At 41.9% G+C, this 23,576-nt stretch overlaps 1 protein-coding gene across 1 annotated transcript in view; it reads right to left on the reverse strand.

Annotated features, from left to right (window-relative positions):
- The window catches only part of LOC126242303 (trypsin delta-like), a 47,914-nt gene that overhangs the window by 7,397 nt on the left and 16,941 nt on the right, over positions 1–23,576 (reverse strand). The window contains exons 4-6 of the mRNA XM_049948077.1: positions 8,789–8,924; positions 1,839–1,955; positions 962–1,117 (exon numbers count right to left, since the gene is read on the reverse strand). Of these exons, the coding sequence (XP_049804034.1) occupies positions 962–1,117; positions 1,839–1,955; positions 8,789–8,924 (409 nt within the window). The remainder of the gene's footprint in view (positions 1–961; positions 1,118–1,838; positions 1,956–8,788; positions 8,925–23,576) is intronic.

A 23,576-nucleotide genomic window follows, 5' to 3' on the forward strand; every position in this document is an offset into this window, starting at 1 on the left:
TGCAAAGTTCCTTTGGACATGCATGCACGCATACATACACTGCGGCTACCATAGCCGTTACGAAACACATCAAATGAATTCGCAATTGGGAATAAGGACTACCATCAGCTGTACAACTGAATGACGACAGTGAAAATTTGTGCTGGAACGAGTCTCGAAACCGGATCTCCCGCTTATCGCGAGCGATCGCCTTGCCATTTGGCTATCCGAGCACGACTGACAGTGAGACCAGTAGGCGCTTGGTTGAAGGTATAAGTTTGGGTCTGGCCGTGAGTCGTACACGGATAGCCATATGGTAACGCTACCGCAGAACATCCGGGTTCGAGTCCCGTGCGGCATAAATTTTCGTTAACGTCATTCCATTCTACAGCTTATGGTAAACCTTATTCATAATTGCGAATTCATTTGATGTGATACTTTTCAAAAGCTTCTGTCCTCTTTTTGTCTAAACTATAATCGTCCATGTTTCACTTACACAGATAACTACACACCATATAAACACTTCCACAAAAGATTTCCTAACACTTAAATCTATACTCGATGTGAACAAACTTCCCATCTTCAGAAACGCCTTTCTTGCCATTGCCAGTCTACATTTTACATCCTCTCTGCTTCGACTATCATCAGTTGTTTTGCTGCCCAGACAGCAAAACTCACCTATTTAAGTTCCTCATTTCCTAATCTAATTCCCACAGCATCACCTGATTTAGTTCGACTGTATTTCATTATCCTTGTTTTGCTTTTGGTGATGTTCATCTTATATCCTCCTTGCAGGACACTATCCATTCCTTGTGTTGTCTACTGAGTTTATTTAAATGCTTTGACTGAATTTAACTGCATAGTAAGAGGTCAATTGTCAGAGATAAAGTGGCTTATTTCTACATCGGCCCACGAGCTGCAGTACCTCATGTGTGCTCCTCGCCCGCATATACTTTTCCCTACCGGTCTGCTCTTTACTTACGTTACAGGAGCCGTAGTTTAGATCCTCGAAACGAGCAGCGCAGATCTGCGTAGGGTGGACAGCGTAGCCATAGTCATTCCACACTGCCTCGCATTCCTCTTGGTTTACTATTTGAAGGTCCACTTTGCGCAGCTCAACTGAACTCAGCCCTTGGTACTGTGGAAAAGGAAGAGTGCCATGGTAATAAGTTCCAGTTTTCAAAACTTAGGATTTAACATATGGAAATATATAACGTAAGTTACATTTAATACCTTCGATTATAGAAATGCCCTAAATTTTAAAACAATATAGAAATAAATAATAAAGAACGTTATGACACGCTGTCTAACATAAATTAGTAATCATCTGACATTTAAAGTCTGGAGTTGCAGTATTTTTTGACAAGCACAGTCTGCAAACAGCTACCATAGGGCTCCACTCTCCAGTAGTGATAGAAAATAGCTTTAAGAAAGGAGCACAGATCACAGTCCGCCACTCGCCGATCGTTCTCGTAATGCATTTTTTTTTTACTCATCTTTCAGTCCCTCCTGGAGAAAATTCAGCTACTCAGATAGTAAATCGTTTGTTTCTTCTTCTGGTATCACTGCTGGACCTGACTTCTATTAGTCAAACATATCACGAACCAAAATCGTATCTAAGAAGAACTCAGAGTGATGGTATCTCGGTTATTAGCCGAGAATGTGGTACAACGTCCAACAACCTTTATAGATCTAGGAAGGCAGTTACTACCTGATCACCTGCATGTACTGTTTGCAAGAAGAATACCGCTGTCTGAGCTACAGAGCCACACACAATTAGTGGGAATACTGGCGTTGAAAGTGGTGGCTTTTACGAGAAATTGACTGCAGATATTAGAAATTAGGCACACGTTTCTTACCCAGAGATCTCCCCAGCCGATTACGGTGATATTGGCGCCATCTGGAACCTGCTCCCCCTGTTCCGGCAGCTGTATTGGCGCCACCGTGACGCCATCAATTGGAAAAGCTGGCGACACCTGCAGGAACATGAACATGCCATGTTCTTTATAAAGTTATTTTGTAAACATAGATAATGATATATAATCTAATTAAAGCAGACGATGATGACGGAATTAGGTTAGGAAATGAGACGCTAAAAGTAATACATGAGTTCTGCAATTTTGGTTCTAGGCGCTACAGTCTGGAGCCGAGCGACCGCTACGGTCGCAGGTTCGAATCCTGCCTGGGGCATGGATGTGTGTGATGTCCTTAGGTTAGTTAGGTTTAATTAGTTCTAAGTTCCCCATATCACACCAACTGCACACGCCCCACACGATTACAGAACCTCCACCAGCTTGAACAGTCCCCTGCCGACATGCGGTGTCCATGGATTCATGAGGTTGTCTCCATACCCGTACGTGTCCACCCGCTAGATACAATTTAAAACGAGAATCGTCCGGACAGGCAACATTTTTCCAGGCATCAACAGTCCAATGTCGGTGTCGACTGGCCCAGGCGAGGCGTAAAGCTTTGTGTCGTGCAGTCATCAAGGGTACATGAGTGGACCTTCGGGTCTGAAAGCCCATATCGATGATGTTTCGTTGAATGATTCGCGCGCTGACACTTGTTGATGGCCCAACATTGAAATCTGCCACAATTTGCAGAAGGGCTGCACTTCTATCACGTTGAACGATTCTCTTCAGCCGTCATTGGTCCCGTTCTTGCAGGATCTTTTCCCGGCAACAGCGATGTCAGAGATTTGTTGTTTTAGCGGATTTCTGATATTCACGGTACACCCGTGAAATTGTCGTACAGCGAAATACCCATTTCATCGCTAGCTTGGAGGTACTGCGTCCCATCGCTGTTGTGCCGGCTAGATCACCACGTTCAAACTCACTTAAATCGTGATAACAGGCCACTGTAGGAGCAGTAACCGTTTCAACAACTGCGCCAGACACTTGTTGTCTTATATAGGCGTTGCCGACCGCAGAAAATAGTCATATTAAATTTATCTGCCATCTGGTTTAAATTAATTTCTGGCGAACTAGGAGCACTAAAATGAAACTAAATAGATATCATTAGACAGTTTTATTACCGCTTTTCAGTGACTACCGAATTAAATAACTATCTATAATTTCCGATTTTTCCTGAATTTAAGGAACTTCTGGACTTTGAACCTAAACACCATTGTGTCATGTTCGCTTGGTATGGGGGTTCGTTTTTGTTCATATCAGAACTACTGCTAACTTTGCTGTGTATATATATAAACTTTGTTGATGAAGTGTTGTTAAAACCGTTTGAATTTATCCTTATTATTGTGAGGCTACTATTCACTACTGACTTCACTTTAACTCAACAAAATTAGCTTTATTCAGTTTCAGTCACAAATACTTGTTTTCAATTTCTTGAATTTCATATTGTTTCCGTATTTTGCAATTCTGTGCAACTGCTAGGAAACTCAGTTAAATTTAATGATTCTACAGCCAAGTGGGTCAAAGGATGATAAATGGAGCGATGAGACATATTACCGAGAAAAATTCTACTAGGTTGTACATTTATGTGACCCTCTGCTAAATGACCACAATTTTTACCCCTAGTTTCATTAGCCGAAAGAAAGGGGGCAGTTTTCAGTCGGCTCTTATTGATGGCCTCAGTTTTAGCTCAGACATTCCTATGAATGAATGTAGATAAGATTTGGAAATTATATTTAAAATTGAGAGAAGAACGATATCTCATTTCATTCTCGAGTTATTGGTTTTTCATCAGGCGGACGGTCATGCATGGGGAGAACCATTTCCAGTAATGTATCAAATGCAGAACCATCAGCACACAAAAATTGCATCTACCTGTTTTTCTGCAGGCAACAAAGTAGAGTAATTGTCACAGCAGTAGCGTCTTTATTGCCCAACATTCCGAACCACAGTATTATTGCACAATATTATTGAGAATATAACTGAGACTGTTATTGAGCAGTCTAGAGTGAACTTCAATAATAATGCACAATATTTTTTACCATCTAGGGCCAGATTTAAAGTGCAGAGAGTTACCTATTGACTAACGTCCAGAGAAAATGTATTTTCAGTGAATAGTCTCACATGCGAAGCATTTTATGATATCGTACGACAAACTAAAACGCTACATCGGTCCCAAGTTCTCAGAAAATTATTTTGAACAATTAGTTCATGAGCCCACTCGAAGCGTAAATGGTTGCGAAAGCATACTTGACCTCTTAGCGACAAATAATCCTGGACCAATAGGAAGTATCGTGACGAATACAGGGATTAGCGACAACAAGGCAGTTGCTGCTAGGCTGAATACCGTAACACCTGCAACCATCAAAAAGAAACGCAAAGTATATCTATTTAAAAAGTCGATAAAAATGCTATTAACACCGTTTTAAGAGACAGTCTTCAATCTTTCCTATCTGGTCACGTAAGCGTAGAAAAGTTGGGGAATGATTTCAAAGAGATAGTATCGACAGCAAATGAGAGATATACAACACGTAAGATAGTAAGTGATGGTACTGATCTCCCATGGTACACAAAACGGGTCAGTTCACTGTTTCAGAAACAGCGAAAAAAGCATGCCAAATTTAAAAGAACGCAAAATCTCCAAGACTGGCAAAGTTTTGCAGAAGTTCGAAATATAGCGCGTACTTCAATGCGAGATGCTTTTAATCATTTCCACGACGAAATTCTATATCGAAATCTGTCAGAAAACCCAAAGAGATTCTGGTCATACATAAAGCACACCATTGGAAAGACGCAATCAATACCTTCACTGCGCAATAACACCCGTCCGGGGTGGTGAGCGGTTCTAGGCGCTACAGTCAGGAACCGCGCAACCGCTACGGTCGCAAGTTCGAATCCTGCCTCGGGCATGGCTGTGTGTGATGTCCTTAGGTTAGTTAGGTTTAAGTAGTTCTAAGTTCTAGGGGACTGATGACCTCAGAAGTTAAGTCCCATAGTGTTCAGAGCCATTTGAACCATTCGATAACAACGGTGAAGTCACTGATGACAGTGCCATTAAAGCAGAGTTATTAATCACAGTTTTCCGAAACTCCTTCACCAAAGAAGACGAAGTAAATACTCCTGAATTTCAATCAAGAACAACTGCCAAGATAAGAAATATACAAGTAGATATCCTCGGTGTTTGCAAAGCAACTTAAATCACTTAATAAAGCCAAGGCCTCCGGTCCAGATTCTATACCAGTCAGGTTCCTCTCAGAGTATGTTCATACAATAGCCCCATATTTAGCAATTATATACAACCGCTCGCTCACAGAAAGATCCGTACCTAAAGGCTGAAAAAGTCACACCAATAACCTAAACGGGAAGTAGGAGTAATCCGTTGAATTACAGAACTACATCACTAACGTCGATTTGCAGTATGGTTTTGGAACATATGCTGTATTCAAACATTATGAAGTACTTCGAAGAAAACGATTTATTGACACACAGTCAGCACGGATTGAGAAAATATCGTTCTGTGAAACACAACTAGCTCTTTATACTCGTGAAGTAATAAGTGCTATTGACAGGGGATGTCAAATTGATTCCATAGTTTTAGATTTCCAGAAGGCTTTCGACACTATTTCTCACAAGCAGTCTTCTAACCAAACTGCGCGCGTACTGAGTATCGCCTCAGTTGTCCGACTGGATTCGCGATTTCCTGTCAGAAAGGTCACAGTTCGTAGTAATAGACGGAAAATCATTGAGTAAAACAGAAGTAATATCCGGCGTTCCCCAACGAAGTGTTATAGGCCCTCTAATGTTTCTGATCTATATTAACGACATAGGAGACAATCTGAGTAGCTGTCTTAGATTGTTTGCAGATGATGCTGTCATTTACTGTCGTGTATAGTCATCAGATGATCAAAACAACTTGCAAAATGATTTAGATAAGATATCTTTCTGGTATGAAAAGTGGCAATTGACCCTGAATAAAGAAAAGTGTGAAGTTATTCACATGAGTACTAAAAGAAATCCACTAAATTTCGATTACGCGATAAGTCACACAAATCTGAAGGCTGTAAATAATACTAAATATTTAGGGATTACAATTACAAACACCTTAAATTGGAACGATCACATAGATAATATTGTGGGCAGAGCAAACCAAAGACTGCGATTCATTGGCAGAACTCTTAGAAGGTGCAACAGGTCTACTAAAGAGACTGTTTACACTACACTTGTCCGCCCTATTGTGGAGTATTGCTGAGCGGTGCGGGATCCGCATCAGATGGGACTGACGATGACATCGAAAAAGTACAAAGAAAGGCGGCTCGTTTTGTATTATCGCGAAGTAGGGGAGGTAGTGCCACAGACATGATACGTGAATTGGAGTGGCAATCATTAAAATAAAGGTGTTTTTCTTTGCGACGGACTCTTTTCATGAAATTTCAATCACCTGTTTTCTCCTCCGTTTGCGAAAACATTCTGTTGGCACCCACCTACATAGGGAGAAAGGATCATCACGATAAAATAAGAGAAATCAGGGCTCGCACAGAAAAATTTAAGTACTCGTTTTCCCCGTGCGCCGTTCAAGAGTGGAACGGTAGACAGACAGCTTGAAGGTGGTTCATTGAACCCTCTGGCAGGCACCTTATTGTGAATAGCTTAGTGACCTACATGTAGACGGTCATGAGTGTGTATCATCTGAGCTGATCAACTCATGTAGTGTATTTTTAGCGTGAGATTTCAGTAGAAGATCGTACCTGAACTGGAAAAGTATATTTGTTTTGATAGGGCAAAAGTTACACCTTAGATTAGAGGTCATTTTTGTTATATTATTTTATAGGACACCTACATAGTAAAGTTAGTAGGTAGAAGCGGAAATACAAGTATTTTATTCAACAGTGAGCTAGATCACAAATGTAAATGAAAGAAGTTCAAAATGTGTTTGAAATCTTATGGGACTTAAGTGCTAAGGTCATCAGTCCCTAAGCTTACACACTACTTAACCTAAATTATCCTAAGGACAAACACACACACCCATGCCCGAGGGAGGACTCGAACCTCCGCCGGGACCAGCCGCACAGTTCATGACTGCTGCGCCTCGGACCGCTCGGCTAATCCCGCGCGGCTTGATGAGGCATTTTAATGACAATTGCAATATTGTTACCGTTCGGCTCAGTAATATCGCAGGCGTATGTGATAGGAATAAAATTACGTGATGCATCTACACCGATGGCGAAGGAGTAAGCTAGCCAGCAGTCTTTAATAATAACCAGAATTTAGCTCGATTGACTCGTTTCTCAAAATGGCTCTGAGCACTATGCGACTTAAATTCTGAGGTCATCAGTCGCCTAGAACTTAGAACTAATTAAACCTAACTAACCTAAGGACATCACACACATCCATGCCCGAGGCAGGATTCGAACCTGCGACCGTAGCGGTCTTGCGGTTCCAGACTGCAGCGCCTTTAACCGCACGGCCACTTCGACCGGCGGTCAAAGTATGGAGCGGGATGTAAGTCCTCTTGAGTTTCTGTATGTGTGTCATTTTCTCCCTTTAAGTATGTCGGCTTGGTGCTTGACATTCGTGAGTCTATCGATTTGATCATACTTTGTGGACAGTTTTTCAATGTCGAGTTCTGAACACATGCACTGAGATTTTTGGAAGGAAAATTGTAGTAATGAGGATATTATTACTATCAGTATCAATATTTTGGTACGCTTTCAATCTTTTTCGTGACAGTCTTCTACGCCTACCTGACTTGTGGAACCCTATCACTGTCCTTTCGTCGTTTGTCTCCAGTGGAGGGCCGCAATCGCCTTCTTAGCTTCGATTCTTCTCCATCTCATTTGTGTACTGAGTCTTTGAGGCAGTACAGTTTAAATGCTATCGAATATTACTTACAAGGGAACCTGCCCATCGCATCCCCCTCAGATTTAGTTATAAGTTGGCACAGTGGAAAGGCCTTGAAAAACTGAACACAGATCAATCGAGAAAACAGGATTGAAGTTGTGTGGAACTATGAAAAAATAAGCAAAATATACAAACTGAGTAGTCCACGTGCTAGATAAGCAACATCAAGGCCAATTAGAGACCAGTAGCGCCGTGGTCCCGTGGTTAGCGTGAGCAACTGCGGAACGAGAGGTCCTCGGTTCAAGTCTTCCACCAAGTGAAAATTTTAATTTTTTATTTTCAGTTTGTGTCAGACTCTTATGTTTTCATCACTTTTTTGGGAGTGGTTATCACATCCACAAGAAAACCTAAATCGGGCAAGGTAGAAGAATCTTTTTACCCATTCGCCAAGTGTACAAGTTAGGTGGGTCGAAAACATATTCCTGTCGTGTGACGCACATGCCGTCACCAGTGTCGTATAGAATATATCAGACGTATTTTCCTGTGGAGGAATCGGTTCACCTATGACCTTGCGATCAAATGTTTTCTGTTCCCATTGGAGTGGCTCGTCCTTTCGCCTACTAATCGCACGGTTTTGCGGTGCGGTCGCAAAACACAGGCACTAAACTTATTACAGTGAACAGAGACGTCAATGAACGAACGGACAGATCATAACTTTGCGAAAATAAATAAAGTAAAATTATAAGCCGACGGAAGACTTGAACCAAGGGCCTCTCGGTCCGCAGCTACTCACGCTAACCACGGGACCACGGCGCTCCTTGACTTGCACTGTCCTTGACGTTGCCTATCTTAGCATGGACTACTCAGTTTGTATATTTTACTATTTTTTTTTCATAGTTCCACACAACTTCTTCCTGTTTTCTCGATTGATCTGTGTTCAGTTTTTCAAGGCCTATCCACTGTGCCAAGTTATAACTAAATCTGAGGGGGGTGCGATGGGGAGGTTCCCTTGTTAGTTCTTTCCATATAAATCCACATTTCAGAACAGTTGGAATACTAACCTTGAGCACGGCGATGTCGTTGATCCAGGAATCACTGGGGTCGTAATCCTGATGAGAAATGATGTCTGTCACATTGTGCTTGGTGCCCCCCTCGGTCACGATGTTGGTACCAGCTAGCACGTCGTATGTGTTGGGACTACAGCAAAAAAAAAAAAAAAAAAAAAAAACAAGAGTGCTGCGTCACATCTTTGCAGAAGGGAAGTAGTTGTAACTTTACACGGATCTGTTTGCAGGTGAACAGCGCTAAGGGAGATATGTTGTCGGGTGAACCAGAACTCCGCCGACGAGCTTCCAGAGGTGAGAGTACCGACCAAACCAAGAAAATGCCTACAAAACGCTCACTTTTTTACTTATCTTCGACACGGTAAAACACGCCACTTCTACTGCATGCTCTTTACTTGCTGTGTTTTGGGAGGAGATGGTATGGATCAAAACAAGAAAGAATATCCGGTAAACATGGGCTCTAAGCTACATACCTTAAGAGCTGTGAGCACTCGTATAGTAGAAGAGATACGTTTCATAGTTGTGAAGACGAACAGTTCTTCGTAATTCTTAAGTTATGCGATTTAGGGCCGACGTTTACAGGACATTTTTTCTTGATTTGGTCCATACTATTACCTCTGATAGTCCTTCGGTGGATTTTTGGTTCACCCTGTATAATGCAAAATATTTCATTCAAATGTTTCATACTTACAGTAACTGAAACTGTACTTAGAGGTTCGTTTGGATTCCACAGACGTTTACTACGTATGGCCACACTGACAATGCTACGCTGCTACCTTAATGCGATTACTGCCACTTACCTTGCCATTTGTAAGGGTGACTAACAGTTCAACTTGGACCCCGGCCGAAGCTATATGATAGCAGTTTTCATTACTGGAGTTGGGGCTATATTCTGCTCAGTCAGAAAGGCATCCCTGCGCTCTTGGAAGGAGCGATTTTTATTTATCACTTCCATGGTGCACATACGAGAAAATGGATAAGGCACTAGTAAAACGTAGAATAATATTTTTCATGGTTAAACACTAGTACGACAACATTCTTGTCTCTGATGTTCCTTGAGAACTCTACATCTGCAGCAACATCACACGGATCTGCGAAAATCGAGTCTCTTATACATACCAAACCATTCTCGTCTCAGACAAGCTTAGACACATCTATATATATGTACTCTATAACCTTTTTTAAAAAACCATTCCAGATACTCCTAATTTATTTTAATTCTGAGTTCAGAAAAGAAAGAGGCTTCTCTCTAGAGAGAAAAGGTTTTTCTACAAAGTGACGATGAAGATCCAGGAAATTCATACAAAATGCATACATCCAAAAAAGCATTCCTAAAGACATAGTAAAAGAAGGCACTGGTTCGGTGCGGCCCGCCAAGAATTCCTCTCCTGTGCCAACCTCATCATCTCAGAGTAGCACTTGCAACCTACATCCTCAATTATTTGTTGGATGTATTCCAATCTCTGTCTTCCTCTGCAGTCTCTACCCTTTACAGTTCCCTCTAGTACCGCCGAAGTTATTCAAAATGGCTCTGAGCACTATGGGACTTAACTTCTGAGGTCATCAGTCCCCTAGAACTTAGAACTACTTAAACCTAACTAACCTAAGGATATCACACACATCCATGCCCGAGGCAGGATTCGAACCTGCGATCGTAGCGGTCGCGCGGCTCCAGACTGTAGCGCCTAGAACCGCTCTGCCACCCCGGCCGGCACCCGAAGTTATTCTCTGTTATTTTAACAGATGACCTATCATCTTTCCTTCTTCTTGTCAGTGTTTTCCATACGTTCCCTTCCTCACTGATTCTGTGGAGAACCTCCTCATTGGCCGGCCGGAGTGGCCGTGCGGTTCTAGGCGCTACAGTCTGGAGCCAAGCGACCGCTACGGTCGCAGGTTCGAATCCTGCCTCGGGCATGGATGTGTCTGATGTCCTTAGGTTAGTTAGGTTTAATTAATTCTAAGTTCTAGGCGACTGATGACCTCAGAAGTTAAGTCCCATAGTGCTCAGAGCCATTTGAACCTCCTCATTCCTTACCTTATCAGTGCACGTAATTTTCAACATTCTTCTGTAGCACCACATATCAAAGGCTTCGATTGTGTCTGTTCCGGTTTTTCCACAATCCTTTTCTCACTACCATACAATGCTGTGCTGAAAACGCGTATTCTCAGTAATTTCTTCCTCAAGTTAAGGCTTATGATCGAAATTAGCAAACTTCTCTTGGCCAGGAGTACCTTTTCGCCAGTGCTCTTCTGCTTTTCGTGTCCTCCTTGGTCCGTCCGTCGTGAGTTATTTTTTTGGCTAGGTAGGAGAATTCCTTATCTTTGTCTACTTCATGATCCATAATTGTGATGTTAAGTTTCTCGCTGTTCTTATTTGGTTGAAAGTAAATACAAGGACTTGTAAGTGAAATGCGAGTCCAATTGTATATTTAAATTTTAGTTCCGTTATGTATGAAATTATGGCGAATGTTATGCGGTGGATGATAGAAAGAATGTCGAAATACTAAACTCCTTTTTCCAAAACTGTTCACTGAACAACATCATACTGAAATAGTCTTGCGAACTTCGAAATTATAGATTTCGAATTAGTCTCTAAGTCACTCTTGGTACAACGTGGTTGAGGGACTTCGGGTGCTCAATATAAAATGTAACGTTAAAAACACCTTCTACCGTCTGTATTTTGAATGTAATTTATTTATGTGATCAGTTCCGCAGTTTCACTGCGCTGTCTTCAGGCCCCATGATCAACGTGTAGGAGAAATCCAAGCTCATGTGCAGTAGAAATAGGAGCCAGCATTAAGTAACTGATATCTGTAGACCTGTAGACTTCTAGTTTCAACAAAGTGATCCCTTCGTTCATCAATTGAAGACTCTTGAGTAACTGGTACCTGTAGACTTCTAGTTTGCCGGCCGAAGTGGCCGAGCGGTTCTAGGCGCTACAGTTTGGAACCGCGCGACCGGTACGGTCGCAGGTTCGAATCCTGCCTCGGGCATGGACGTGTGTAATGTCCTTAGGTTAGTTAGGTTTAAGTAGTTGTAGGTTCTAGGGGACTGATCACCTCAGAAGTTAAGTCCCATAGTGCTCAGAGCCATTTTGAACTTCTAGTTTAAACAACACGTTCACTTCGTTCATCAACTGAAGACTGTTGAGTTTTCTTCAGTTGACGAACGAAGCGATCGTGCTGTGGAAACTGGAAGTCAACGGATACCAGTTACTTAAATTTGGCCCCTAATCCGACTGCACATGAGGTTAGATTCCTCCTACATATTGGTCACGGGACCTGAAGATGGCGAAGTGAAACGACGAAATTACACCTGATAAATAAATGACATTCTGAATATAGAGCAGCAGAAGGTGTTTTTAATTTTACATTTGATGTCGGAACAAGGTGAACATGGGAGGAAAAACCACTGAAATCGCTCAATAGGAGGGAAGCCACTGGAATGATGGGACACCTCTACGATTCTACGTACATTGTGGGAAAGACCCTACTCCCCTTCTAGTAGCAGCCTACCGTAGGCCACTGGAGGAGTGAAACGTTCCTAATGAATGGAATAAAGCCCAGGTCATTCCCGTTTTTGAGAACACACGGCCAAAACTGTAGTTCTCTATCGCTGATGTCGATCCGTTTTTGGATTTGGAACACGTTATATGCTCATGTATTATGACATTTCTGGAGACTGAAAACCTGCTGTGTAGGAATCAATGCGGATCGCACAAGCAACGATCATGTTAAATACAGCCAGGTTGTTCTGTTCGTCCACGAGTACCATCAAGCACTAGACCGGTGTCCATGTTGATGCTGTGTCCGTTGACTTCCGGAACACCGTCGATACGGTTCTGCACTGCCACCTAATGAATAAAATTATAGCGCACGAAATATGAGACCTGCTGTGCGACTGAAGAGTTCCTAGCCAACAGAACACAGCATATTTTTAACGGAGAGAAATATTCAGACAAGAACGTAGTTTTGGGCGTACAGGGATATTACTTTTCGAAGAAATTATGTAAGTGACCTGCTCGATAATGTCGGAACATCCACGAGGCTTTTAGCGGATGGCCGCGCAGGATTAGCCGCGCGGTCTTAGGCGCTGCAGTCATGGACTGTGCGGCTGGTCCCGGCAGAGGTTCGAGTCCTCCCTCGGGCATGGGTGTGTGTGTTTGTCCTTAGGATAATTTAGGTTAAGTAGTGTGTAAGCTTAGGGACTGATGACCTCAGCTGTTGAGACCCATAAGATTTCACACACATTTGAACTTTTTTTTTGTTTTAGCGGATGATGCTGATGTACTCTCAGAAGTCGTAAAGCTAGGAAATTGTAGCGATATGCCGCAGAGGACCGACGGCTGATGCTAGGATTGGTATTTGGCCCTCAGTGTTGTGTTCACCAAATAAGCTTGCCTTAGAACGTAACGGTGGCAGCTAGAGAAGCCCCTACAGCAGAACGTAATTTCTGTTTTGAGGTGGCTTGCTAAATATGCAGCAACTAAACAGCTTCGTCAGAGCGCCCAGCAGATTTACCTGTTCCATAGCGCATTTGGATGATATCTTTCAGGGAAATGGTGTGGAACGAGCCAGTTAACAGGATGGGTATATGTGGTTGCTGTTAACGTTAATGAATATATGTTTAATCCTATCCACAAATTAAATTTAAAAATAACTTTTTTTAAATACGAGTACTACCAATTTTTAAAAATAAACTCGTCCACGGAACGGAATGGGTTGTCTATGAGAAATGGTTTTACGTTAGATTTAAGGATTGTTTTGCTATATGTCATATATTTTATGTTATTGAGCAACTGGTCAAAAAAATTCGTTTCTGACCCACTGACAGCTTCGCTTCTTGGTAATAAAGGTCGTTTTTTATCTAGTGTTGTAAATATGGACTTCACTATTCTTCTCAAATCGTGATGAATTATTTATGACGTATTTGATTAGTGAATATATACAGGGTGATTTTTTCCACCGTGTACGAACTATAGGGTTTTTTCGATGAGAGGTTACGGAAAAAAAATAGATCTGATGAACTTATGCCCGGAAATGCACGGTTTCCATGCTAAAGGCCATTTATTCAATCACACTTTGTTACACAGAATGCAGCCATAGTTACATTATGCATGGTTCAAAATGGTTCAAATGGCTCTGAGCACTATGGGACTTAACAGCTGAGGTCATCAGTCCCCTAGAACTTAGAACTACTTAAACCTAACTAACCTAAGGACATCACTCACATCCATGCCCGAGGCACGATTCGAACCTGCGACCGTAACGGCCACGCGGTTCATTATGTATGGCTTCCTCCTAAAGGGTGGTAACGTTCCTCATACGACATGCCCTAGCACCCTCTCCTGCCGTAGTAGTTGGTAATGTTGATACCGATTCACTTCCCTTGCTGACTCACCTTGTAGTGGATGTGATAGAGCGTTGTACACAATGTTTCCTTATTCGAATCGAGAGCTTGCCTACATGGTGTTTACTTATGGAAAGGCAAATAGCAACAGGCAGCACGGTTGTATCAGGAGACCTATCCCCGCCGACAACAACCACAGCATTCATTGTTTGCAGCAATCTGAGACAAGGTCGTGTCAGGAAGGAGAGAACCCTGAAGGGCGTACCCGAAATGTTCGGATACGACTTAGAGGAAAATGTGTTTAACACTGTGGAAGGCCACCGCCGTGTCAGTACCAGGCAGTTGGCCCGCAGTACGGCATAAGCCAACCGTGTGGAACATTCTCCATGATAATTGTTACTACTCTTTTCAGTTAAAGCGTGTGCAGGGCTTACTAGCGACAGACTTTCCACATTGGGACCAGTTTTGTCACTGGTTTCTTCACCAAGCAACTACGATTCTTTTTGTTTCATGCCATTATGCTAAGAAAACTGTAAATAAGTTTCAATGTGAATAGTAATGTTTATGTCAAATGTCAATAATATTGTAATAGAATTGAAATGTAACGAATGTTGAAACTGTTGTAAGATGTTTAAAATTGTAACTGTGCGTCTGGTCCATACGTAGGCAATGTGTTAGGATATGTAGGATGCAAAACCTCGGGTGAATACTCGGTCTGTCAGGGAGCGGTAAAAGGTGGATGGCAGGCGAGCGCGGGAAAATGTGCGCGGGTACTGCACGGCACAACGGGCATCTTTACGCGGAGTGGTATCTTCAACTTTCATAACAGTCATATGTGGGATAGTATGCAGAACCCCCATGGTATGGAGACAGCGAATCATCAGCTTCGGTGCAGCCGGAACGTCTGGGCCGAGATAAGTGGCGGCCGTATTTTGGGACCAGCCTTCCTTCTGCGTCGCCTAGCAAGCGACTTTGTAACATCAACGACTCTGTACTACTGTACATATCAGTAATTCTTTTCATCCGATTGTACGATAAACTTGTGTAATTGATGTTCTGATTTAATTTCTTTTTGTTTCATGCCATTATGCTAAGAAAACTGTAAATAAGTTTCAATGTGAATAGTAATGTTTATGTCAAATGTCAATAATATTGTAATAGAATTGAAATGTAACGAATGTTGAAACTGTTGTAAGATGTTTAAAATTGTAACTGTGCGTCTGGTCCATACGTAGGCAATGTGTTAGGATATGTAGGATGCAAAACCTCGGGTGAATACTCGGTCTGTCAGGGAGCGGTAAATGGTGGATGGCAGGCGAGTGCGGGAAAATGTGCGCGGGTACTGCACGGCACAACGGGCTCAGTAGTAGCTGGAGTTTGGCACTGGTTTGAGCAACACCTTCTCGAGCGAGGAGGCTCTCCTGGAAGACATAGCTTCACTGGGCCTCGGGTATGCCGTTCCAACGCCCACACAGCATGGCAAAATTCCATAGGCACTAAATGGAAAAGTATTGCGACGCTAAAAAGAATTAAAGTTCCAATACGTCAAGAGCCATAGCCGTGGTTGTATGTGTGCTGTGCTCTATGCCTCGCCATCATGCCGCCCGCCAACAGCCGCATCGATACTAGCAGGTTGAAACTTTTAGTACTGTATTGGTATGGATCAGAGAGTGAACTGTGTTTGTTTGGTGCAATAATAACCTAAATTTTACCAGAACTTTTCCATCATTTAATTATCCTCGCAACTAACCTAGACAGGGTCCTTTCCAAACGTTGTGCAATCCGAGTGTCCCGAAACGAAAATTAAAAATTATGTTAATAATAATTATTTGCACAACTAGCTACATTAGAATGGTGTTTAAAGAAATGTTTTGCTAACGAACCAGTAAATGAATAGCGAAGGTCTAACGAAGTCGAAAGATAACATTAATATTGATATAGTAATGAAGTTCATTATTTCGAGACAGATTTAAAGGCATTTAAATGAGCAGTAAATAAGATGAAAAGAGTAGTAACTTATATACTGGAAATCATGAATGAATAATAAATTCAGTAATCATTTTTTTTAAATACAGCGATCATAACAGTTCCAGGGTTCCCCCTTCATTCATTTGAATTCTGAAGTGTTCTAAATTGGTCTGACCAGCAAAAGTTACAGGCAATATAAGAGTCAAAATTTATCATTGTTTTATCTTTATCAAAATTGACATTTTGTGTGTGGCATGAAAGTACAATTTCTAGGGTAACATATGCCCGATTTTAATCAGATTAATAGACAGTATAAAGCTTTGTAGTAAAGATTATAGTGTAGTGTTATGTATTCATGATTTTCCATATCAGTACAGAACGTGAAACTATCAGTTCAATAGATTTTCTGGTTCTAAAATTCTATTATGCAGTGTTACAACTTGTCGTTTTGCATGAATATATACCAACTTGTACAGGGAAAAAACTCAGTTAATGTCTAATTAGGCTGGCGACCGTATTATTGTCACATTGGTAGCATCTTCTGGTTTGCTTTTGATCCATCTTGACGTGTGATTGCATTTCGAACTTACTTGACGTGTCATTGTTATTACAGAGTGGATGTAAGTTTGATTTGCCACCATTCAGGTACACGCGGTGGGTATCTATGCGAAAATCCTTTCAAGCTGCCTTTGACACTGTTCGGATGCAGCCTGGCCGATGTGAACGTGTGATACAGAACATGCTACAGCGCGTACACGCATGCGTTGAGGAACATGGAAACCATTTTCAGCAAATACTTTAACTGTGGCTGCATGGTACAACGCCTGTTAGATCGCATCTCTGTAACAATGTATGACTGAATAAATGGTCTCTAGCATGGAAACCATGCATTTCCCGACAAAGGTTCATTAGACCTTTTTTGTTCCGTATCCGCTTGTCGATCAATCCATAGAGTTTGCACACGGTGGAAAAAATCATTCGGTATATTGTGATGGTGCAGTTAAAATGCCTACCTCCTTGAAGAGGTACCTATATGACAACTATGGGTAAACACCATATAATGTTCTTATTATTATTATTCTGGATTTACAATGTGAGTACATTTTTCCAGCACCTATTCTAGATTACAGTAAGTCACTAATTATTGTTCTCCACTCTTCTCTATTTGTCCATAAATCTTCAGGAATGTTGTTCTTCCTCATTGCTGACTGAACTCCCTGTATCCATGTATCAGGTGGTCGTCCCCTTTTTCTTCTTCCAATTGGTACCCAGTCGATTATGCATAAGACATTACTTAGTGGAAATGTGCAAAATATGTGAGGAGATTGATTCGTTTGTTTCCAAAAATTTTTCATCAATTTTTCGGGCTTTCTGTTCACTGACTCCTGTTCATGTGCTACATCAGTTGTTGTACAGAAGAGAAGACAGTTGTTTTCTCATAATTTAGGGACATTCCATTTCCAGAGAACAACTTAATAATTCGATGGAAAGGATAAAAAAAATGGTTCAAATGGCTCTGAGCACTATGGGACTTAACATCTGAGGTCATCAGTCCCCTAGAACTTAGAACTACTTAAACCTAACTAACCTAAGGACATGACACACATCCATGCCCGATTCGAACCTGCGACCGTAGCGGTCGCGCGGTTCCAGACTGAAGAGCCTTTAACCGCGTGGCCACACCGGCCGGCTGGAAAGGATCATTAACAATCTCTTCTGTTTCTTTCTTTCTAAAGGCGCGGGCCCTACGACGGCGCGGCTGACGTTTGTGGCTGACGCATTAGGGAGCCGTTCCCGCGAAGCTGTTTTTGTGGTGTCACCGCCAGACACCACACTTGCTAGGTGGTAGCTTAAATCGGCCGCGGTCCATTAGTACATGTCGGACCCGCGTGTTGCCACTGTCAGGATCGCAGACCGAGCGCCACCACACGGCAGGTCTCGAGAAACTGACTAGCACTCGCCCCAGTTGTACGACGACTTTGCTAGCGACTACACTGACGAAGCCTTTCTCTCATTTGCCGAGAGACAGTTATAATAGCCTTCAGCTAAGTCCATGGCTACGACCTAGCAAGGCGCCATTAACCATTTCAAGATAGAGTCTCACTTGTATCTTCAAGAGCGATGTACAACTATGATGGAATAAAGTTAAGTATTACTGCAGCTACGTACTTTTCTTTATAGCATTCATTACATATCCTGTTTCAGACTTCACGCCATCCCTCGTGCGCTTATAGCGTGCATTTCGGCCCCCTCAAAAACACTGTGTCGGCACCTCTTGTCGACACAACAGTTTTGACTTGAAGCTGATGACAGTACATCATAAAAATGAGTATTCCGATTTTCTTGGAGTAAAAGATGTTGTATATCAACTAAGTAAAGCTAAATCTAATCCTGGGGTTAGTTTCTAGGTAGAACCTGTCCTTTTCCTTAAAAAATTAAAATCCACTTCTCTAGAATTAGCATATTTTCTTCACTGTACAATATTTCTCATTCGATTTTGAGATAACTATTTGGCACACAAAATTCATTGTTTCGTGTTCTATAGTTTCACATCCTAGCTTGATGACGAAGTATCTATTTTTTAAATATTGGCTGTGGTCATTGCAGTTTCCAGTCACCCAACTGCATAAAATTTGAAAAGTTTGTAATGAAAAATGTGGTCACTGGGCACTTTCGGAGTAGTTCAATTTAGGTGATATCCTGCTAAGTATGAAATGCAGCTAACTTATCGAAATTGTTTTTAATGCTGTAACGAAAGCCACAGCTCACTACAATATGGAGAAAATAAGAGTTGAAGTATCGTGCCTGTGGGCACGGGCGCCGAGCGTGGAGCCTGAGCACGCCATGCGTGAGTACCCAGCAACTCCGTCGTGAACAGCTCGCGCAAGCAGACGCACGTTTCTCAGAATGAGTGATCACCATTTCTTGTTGTATTTACTACCAAGAAACTGATGAAGAAGATGACCTTCTATTCCGGCAGTTGTGTCTTGGAAAAGCCGAAACAAGCCCAGTTTTTTCGAAGAGGTTGATGAATGTTTCTTCACAAAACTTATCAATAATAATTTATTAAATTACGACAGAAGTTCCGTGGGTTCTTCAGGTTAAATATTACCCAGCTTAACTGCGTTTTAGGACTGGTCATAAGAAGGTCTTAGGAAGGGTTCATCAGTTTGATATTTGTATCCAATAATATCTGATGAAAAGTTAGCCGTAACACTAAGGTAAGAGAAGTCAAAATACTTTTAAAAGTGCAGTGGTTTATGTAACATTTGTTTCGTTCTAGAACAATGAAAAACATTAACAATGAATTCGTGTTTCTTACCATGTCTGCTTAATTATATTCAGGAGCCTGGTTGTTTGTAGAATCCACATTGTATGGTGACAAATTTGTTCCAGTATTAATACGTGGGGATGCTGAATATGCAGCTTGTTCGTTACGATTTTTCAGATAGAAAATCATCTGCAATGACATCATTTTTGCCTCTTTGAAAAAGTCTGGTCTTAGTTATTTTAACGGACATTACTATACTTCTGAAAAATAAACTGACTTCGTAACCTATTCTTAACAATATCTTCTCTTTCTATGCGCCTAGCTTCCTCAAGTTCTAAAATTTTATCATTTAGTTTCTGCGTTTAACTATTTGAAAGAAAGGCATTTCTCTGCCCAAGGATGTTCCACTGCAATGATTTTATCATCTTGATCTTCCCGAATGCAGACATCAGAAAGCTGAATGTTCTATGTACTTCTGTAAAGTAAAATGAAATTAATAGTTCAATTCCAGTGAAGTAAACTACAATTTCATAATTTAAAGTGAAAGTTAACAATGGTGATCAGTATCTATCCTTCTCTTACTGTACACTCTGCCAAGAAATGTCAGCACATCAGCCAGTGGCCATTTCCATTTCCATTCACTGGAAGTAGAAGATCCAGCTACTTGTTCTTTTTTTTGTCTTTTATGTAAGCTGAAGGTGGAGGGGGAGAAAGGAACGAAAAGAGAGCTACTGATGTTAGCTGCATCGAGACATTAAGCGGAATCAGCAGCGACAAAAGAAAATGTGGGCCGGGCCGGTATTCGAACCCAGGACCTCCCACTTAGTAGTCAGGTGCGTTAAACAATGCGCCACCTCGACACGGTTTATTGCACCTGCACGTACTGTCTCGGTATGCTTGTCGTCCACTCCACACTCCCATCTAGGGCCATCTATCCGCAGTGGATTGTCATGTCCTCCCTGCTGGCTACTTTGAGATTCCTGCAGGAGGTCGGAAGTATTTGTGCATCCGCACTGAAAAGGTCGATTCGTTGCTCATCGAGGCGAATTAATTATATGAATACATGGTGTCTGTTCTTTGGGGCATGTCTTTTCTGTTACATATCATTAACATCCCCCCCCCCCAACTTCTTTTACAGTCTTCACGTGGAATATGTCGGTGTTAACTATTAGTGACTCAATGCGTCGCATCCAATTCCACATTAAACATTACTTTCAATGCCCTGTACACTTCGATCTTACTTACTGAACTTTAATTTAATTTCTTTTTGTTTCTACGTTCACGACAGCGAGAGAGCCATTTAAATCGTTAGCGTTTCCACTCAGAATATCATACAGTTACGTCAACGAAATAGTACAAAGCACGCTGCCAGTACTCAGAAACAAATTAGAGACTCTTTTTAATTAGGCACACTCACACTCATCTGATGATCTGAAGACGAAGTCTGAGGAAGTTGAAGTGGAATTTCCGAAATTACGTTGTAGGTATCGATGGAAAACAGGTGCAAATATTTCCCTCCGCCAATAGTGGGCTCCTGTTCTGTAATCACAAACCATTTTTTTTCCATTACGCTGCTTACGATCGTCGGTGCTAGCTACGCGTTCATGTTCACTGATGTAGGCTCTGACAGAAAGGAAGCTGACAGTCGAATTTTTGACAAGGATAATGTAGGGCAACATTTCAGAAGTGGCACTGTGCTTCCACCATCTTGCAAACTGCCTAATTCTGACATCGTTTTGCCGCCTGTTCTGTGGCATTTCAGCTGAATGTAACCACATTCTCGGCAAGGTGCAATTGTCGACGACAAGAAAGCACTTTTTAATTACCGTTTCTCGCACGGTGTCTGTAAAAACCTTTACGTTATTAGGTGGTATTTTTCGAGTTTTTTGTATATCGATTGTTGTAGAACCTGAAACAACAGTGGATTTAATCATTGTCACTTGTTGTCTGCACAATCTGCTTAGGGATACTTGGAGAGCAGCAAGAAACCATATGATAATATAGATGAAACAGAGCCACTATTATACGTAGTGATTCAGCTGCCCCTACCTATGGGTTTTACGCAACTCGCAGTGCCTTCAAACACTACGAACAAAATTTTCATGTTCTTTCCCTTGCAATGCGCCAACTATTAGTCCTACAGCAAAACCGAACAGGACCTCTCTGCAGGAAATTTAATGTAGGTAAAGTTTGTACCGAAATAGGTTTTTGCTAGAGGCCATAGTTTTTGAGTTATTCAAGAAAAACTTGCAAAAGTGACGTTCAAACGCCTTTTTGCTGAATAACTCGAAAGCGAAAACGTATCCCAGTAAAAAATTTAGCAACATTAAATTTCCTACAAGAAGGAACTGTTCGTATTTTATGTAGGATTGTTTGTGTAGCGAGAAAATATGAAAATCTTGCACGTGGTTTTTGAAGCTGTTGTGGACTGCATAAAACCCACTGCAGCTGAATCACCCTGTATAATAATCTTATCGCTGACCGGTGTGGCCGAGAGGTTCTAGGCGCTTCAGTCCGGAAGCACGAAGCTGCTACTGTCGCAGGTTCGTCCTGCCTCGGATATGGATGTCTGTGATATCCTTAGGTTAGTTAGGTTTACGTAGTTCTAAGTCTAGGAGACTGATGACCTCAGATGTTAAGTCCCATAGTGCTTAGACCTATTTGAACAATCTTATACCACTTGCTAGGGGTGGCGGTTTTGCCAGTAAAGAAGGTTTCCCTTGCGAGATTTAACATGAACTATTTCAACAGCCTCGCAAGGGCAGTAGCGTTAGTGCTACCCGTCAGAACAGATATTTCTGGTTGTACAAAGTTTGATGTAATTGTAGTACACATTGGTAACAAAAATTTAAAAAAAAATTACTATAGTATTACTCTCACTTGATCTCTGAACAAATTCTCCAATCTACTTCCAAACACTGTCTCTTACGTTTTGATCTTAATACACAGCACTGGCTGCGTCAAAAGTACACGGAAACGCGAATACCATTTCCACTAGTTTTTCGTCTTCTCTAACTATAAACGACACTTTTGCAGCAATCATTTTCAGTGAGTAGCTCGGTATTGACGATATGTACTGCGAGATGCCGCGCGGGGTAGCCGCGAGGTCAAGGGCGCCTTGTCAAAGTCCGCGCGGCTGCCCCCGTCGAGGGTTCGAGTCCTCCCTCCGGGGCATGGGTGTGTTTGTCGTCCTTAGCGTAAGTTGGTTTAAGTTAGTAGTGTGTAAGCTTAGGGGCCGATGACCTCAGCAGTTTGGTCCCATACGAGCTTACCACAAATTTCCAAAATTTACTGTGAGCTGCGGCTGCGGCTCGATTTCTCCCCGAGCGGTGTAGCCTCACGGCTGATGCGGCCCAGCTGTCGCCCCAGACACTCCTAAAGCCGTCGGCACACGGACCGCGCTTTTGAACGTCAAAGTTGAGTGTGTCGAGTTCAACGAGTTGCTGAACGCTCAGGAACGGTGCGACTTGTGCATACGGTACGTGGGCCCAAACGTGGTATACGCGATCACAACGCGCTCCACCGGCAGGTGTCGGCTGTGTCTGGTTTGTAAATCACACTGTTTACGAAATGGAAGGGCGTAAATTTCCTATATTAGCTCTATTATAACGTAAATTTCCTCCCTTGTCCATATCAGGTTGTTCTGTCTCTAGTACACACGGACAAAAACTTCAATATATGTGCACATGTAATGAGGCAAAAATGAAAGTACCATGCCCAGTCAATAGGGAGATCGGCTTACAAAAGTTCCACTACTAATGGTTCGATACAACTGTACAATAGTTCTCCACATGACGTAAAATTATTTCATCGTTCTCACTTTTTAGTAAAACCGTAAGGTTATTTTTACTTGAGCACTGTTCCTATTCAGTCGCAGAATCTTCACAACTGATGAAATACGAAAATTATTTGCTAATGTGCGGTCTTCAGCTGATTTTTAATATCTCTTAAATTAATGTTGTTGTCTTGCCCTTTTGCATGAAATGTTTTAAGATATGGCCTTGTGCCTTTTGATTGTAACTCGCCCTATTGCTTAATATGCGGCCTCCGGCCTGTTTAGACTGAAGATTTAGAAAATATTTTTGGGTGAAACCTCCAGAAGAACCCTGTAATTCAATTTCTTGTTTAGGCCTTGTCTCTTGGATTTTGAGTGTGGTCTACAGCCAATCTAAAGTTAATCAAGGGAGGTCGATTAAA

Source organism: Schistocerca nitens, chromosome 1 (genome assembly GCF_023898315.1).
Source record: "Schistocerca nitens isolate TAMUIC-IGC-003100 chromosome 1, iqSchNite1.1, whole genome shotgun sequence".
Taxonomy (NCBI): domain Eukaryota; kingdom Metazoa; phylum Arthropoda; class Insecta; order Orthoptera; family Acrididae; genus Schistocerca; species Schistocerca nitens.